General features: G+C 33.6%; 2 protein-coding genes across 2 annotated transcripts in view; one reads left to right on the top strand and one right to left on the bottom strand.

Moving 5' to 3' along the window:
* The window catches only part of LOC102676867 (GATA zinc finger domain-containing protein 1), a 7,884-nt gene extending 5,362 nt beyond the window's left edge, over positions 1-2,522 (bottom strand). The window contains exon 1 of the mRNA XM_006617904.2: positions 2,512-2,522. The gene's annotated coding sequence lies outside the window, so the exon portion shown is untranslated. The remainder of the gene's footprint in view (positions 1-2,511) is intronic.
* The window catches only part of LOC116185920, a 13,720-nt gene continuing 11,067 nt past the window's right edge, over positions 732-3,384 (top strand). The window contains exons 1-6 of the mRNA XM_031511570.1: positions 732-989; positions 1,402-1,542; positions 1,661-1,794; positions 1,948-2,191; positions 2,330-2,449; positions 3,023-3,249. Of these exons, the coding sequence (XP_031367430.1) occupies positions 1,407-1,542; positions 1,661-1,794; positions 1,948-2,191; positions 2,330-2,449; positions 3,023-3,249 (861 nt within the window). The 5' untranslated portion in view covers positions 732-989; positions 1,402-1,406. The remainder of the gene's footprint in view (positions 990-1,401; positions 1,543-1,660; positions 1,795-1,947; positions 2,192-2,329; positions 2,450-3,022; positions 3,250-3,384) is intronic.

The following is a 3,384-nucleotide window of genomic DNA, read 5'->3' as shown; positions in this document are numbered from 1 at the left end:
CTTAATATTTAATATAAAAAAAATGAAGATATTATTTTTTCAATATATATCTTTTACAATATAAAATAATAACTTCACAAAGCATAATATCTAATATATGATGCGAGTGTTTTGACGTGGACATCGTTTCACATTCAGCGACAATGGTGAGATTTGAATGAATAAAAATCTGATTCAGCAAAAGTTTTTGAAATATTATATAAGTTTAATATTTTATAATATATATATAATTAATATCTAATATAATCAAATTTTAAATAAATTTGTTGAGAAAGAGAATTAAAGAGATTGGAGACATTAAAATGAAATTAGAGGAAATTAAAAAGATTCATTCATTTTTATTTTAAAGAATTTAAGAAATTAAATTTTTTTATTTCAAATAAATTAAACAAATTATAATATCAACAATCATATAGACAAAAAGATATGAATATATATAAATAACAATAAATCTTATATAATTGAATTTGCTCATCAATCAAAAATATAAATCTTTTTTTATACTGAAACATACATATCGTCTTTAAATATTTTCTAAGCGTATATATTAGTGTATATATAAGCGTAATATTGTATATAATAATATTAATCTCTAATATTCACCAATTATAATAAATTTAATAAATTTTTTTTTTTCGTTTTTCGTTCAAAGAGTGAATTCGAAGTCTCTGTACGTGCAATTAATTTGATTATATCGTAATGACAGCATAATGGACAAGAGGCAACGGATACACGTTCATAGGAGCGGAAGTCAAGTACACACAATCAGGATCGGAAGTAATTCCAGTGGCCGAACTCTGTGATGGTATTGTTAGTCGATCTGCTGAATAATAATTGACATTCGGTATATTTACACTGTCACGATCGCAAAGTGTCAATATCTTTCCGGATGGAATGGAAACGTCACTCGGTAGCTTTAACTCCGTGACATGGTGTTCGTTCAGTATTTGCCGTGAATCTATGCCCGTGACTTCATCGTTGTTCCAAAGGTATATAATACGTAATGTAAAGATAAATTCAAATGAATCTGTTTCTCTTAAAATGTTCGATAAAAATTTGTTGTGAAATTTCTATTTTGTATTCAAACTTCATATTGGTGATATGAGATATGAGATAAGAATCTATTTAAAAAAAAATGAAATATACTTTACCATTTATTGGAATTTTATTCAAACTAATTTTAAAAATGATTTTAAACTATCCGATTTAATGGGAAATGATATGGGAAAAGAGGAAAATCGTTTCTCGTCTAATTCTTGTAATTTCTTATTACGATCTTAAATAATTAAGGAAATTAATTAAGGAAATTATTACGTATCACACGAATTTATAACAATAATATTAATTTTTTGTTTTTAAATCGTAAAATTTCATCGTCTCATTTTTTTTTTTTTTCTCAACAGAAAATGGGCTGTGCACCTAGCAGATCATCGTGCAAAAAGGGTGGTATTCGATTAATGACCACGAGGCTTACTTTCACCAAAGGTCAGCTGTGCAACCTGAACACGTATTTCCGTAAACTGGTCGACGAGGCTGAAAACGGTGAATAATTTCTCGATAAGCTTTATTTTTTCTTTTCGATTCGACAATAACAATATATATTGTTCGAATTCACATGATAATCATAAAATTTTTCAATGTTAAATGTGTTCAATCACAGACGTTTCTAACGCCTTTGCGATCGAAGCTATCGTGGAAAGATTGGTTCAACGTTTAATGCGGGGTGCAAGCAATCTCGATCGAAGATTCTCGTCCATGTTTCTCGTTTCGTTGAACGAGCCACGACGTATAAAGGTAAATTGGCAGTGAGATCAAAAATTGCTGGTAAATCACACGTAATAATAACGATGGAATCGAAAAATTAGAGAAATATCCGCGGGAGGAGCGTGGCATCTTATATTTTTCAAGTCTTCTTCTTTCTTTTTTTTTTTCTTTTCCCTCACCCAGCGACTCAGGTTCGAGTATCTTTTACGGATAGATGCATTGTCGGCCTCGAGTTCAAATCTCGAGCAAGAATTCACTTCGAGCGTGAGCGTCGAGGAAGATGCATCTTTACCAGGCTTTATTCATTTAAAGATACTTGGGACAGGTGCTAAGGAAATTTGGAGGGAATATATAGACGTTACGGGAAGGCTGAGAAGGGATCTGGTAAAAGCGAGATTGGCAAATTTGTTAGCCACATCTATCAAAGGTATTTTCCATTTCTGAATAAACTATTTAAAGGATGTGTATGTACATACTTGTACATTCCATAAGAGTTTCTTATGGAATGTGATCTGGAATCTCGAGCGTGGGATAGATTAAATAGAGAAAAACATCATTGTTTCAGATACCACCATTGATACGGAAGATGACAGAATTTGCGTTTCGCCTGGTCAAGTAGTAGACGCCGATATCCTCGATAAAATATTGAAACAGCCGGACCATTGCCGGATATTCTACGGGCCAGGTAACAACGTTTCACATTTATTATATAACAAGTGTTTTAATTTCACCAGGTTAAATTCCAACTTTGAATAAAATTCAAAGTTTTAAAAGAATTTTGAAACGTTACTCCACTCTTTATCTTTTTTTTTCTTTTTCCTTTTTCCTCGGTTAACAAACACCATTCTACGTCTTTTGGAATCTCTCGAAACAGAGGCGAAACTCCGTTCATTCACTCCTCAATTCTTCGTTTCGCGCCCTCAACGTAATACATTTTAGTTTGACTTCAACGTGTCTCCAAACCGTTTCAACCATTCCCTTTCTCTCTTCTCTCTCATCCCTTTTACTTTCTTCTTACCCTTTCTTCTTATCCCTTTGTACATAACCGAATATACTCCGAGTAACTTGATAATTCGATGTACATACTTGGGAGTTCAACAAATCAGTTCAACAAAGCAAGAGGTTGCATAACAACGACTGTAGAGAACTTTAGAAAAGACGAGGATCTTGTACAACGATCAACCTAATCTCAAAATAATAAAATAATTTGATTTTTTTGGCAACGTTCCTTCAAATAACCGTATCGGGATATTTCCAGGTATTTCGGACGAATCGTTGCCGAGGAGGCGTGATAGAGTGGCCATGATCGAAGACAGCGAAGGGATATTGGTCAGAATCGGCGTGGACGGTGCCAAATCTCGCGAGGTCGAGGTTAGATTGTTAATCGGGATCGGTTTGTCGTCGTGGCCCTGTTTAACGGATTATCCTCAACGAATACCCCTCTATCATTGCGATGCTCTCCTTCATTACACCGCAGCGCAAACCGTGAGTGTGGAATATTGATAATTGTGCACTTTTATTCTCTTATTTTCTTCCTTCACGTCCGATTCATCGCGATCGATCGATTCTCGTTCATCGATTCCCGATTATCGGTTGTCTCGCTCCAATTCTCGAATATAT

This window comes from Apis dorsata, unplaced genomic scaffold, assembly GCF_000469605.1.
Source record: "Apis dorsata unplaced genomic scaffold, Apis dorsata 1.3 scaffold_331, whole genome shotgun sequence".
NCBI classification, from domain to species: domain Eukaryota; kingdom Metazoa; phylum Arthropoda; class Insecta; order Hymenoptera; family Apidae; genus Apis; species Apis dorsata.
This window is presented reverse-complemented; position numbering and strand designations above follow the sequence as displayed.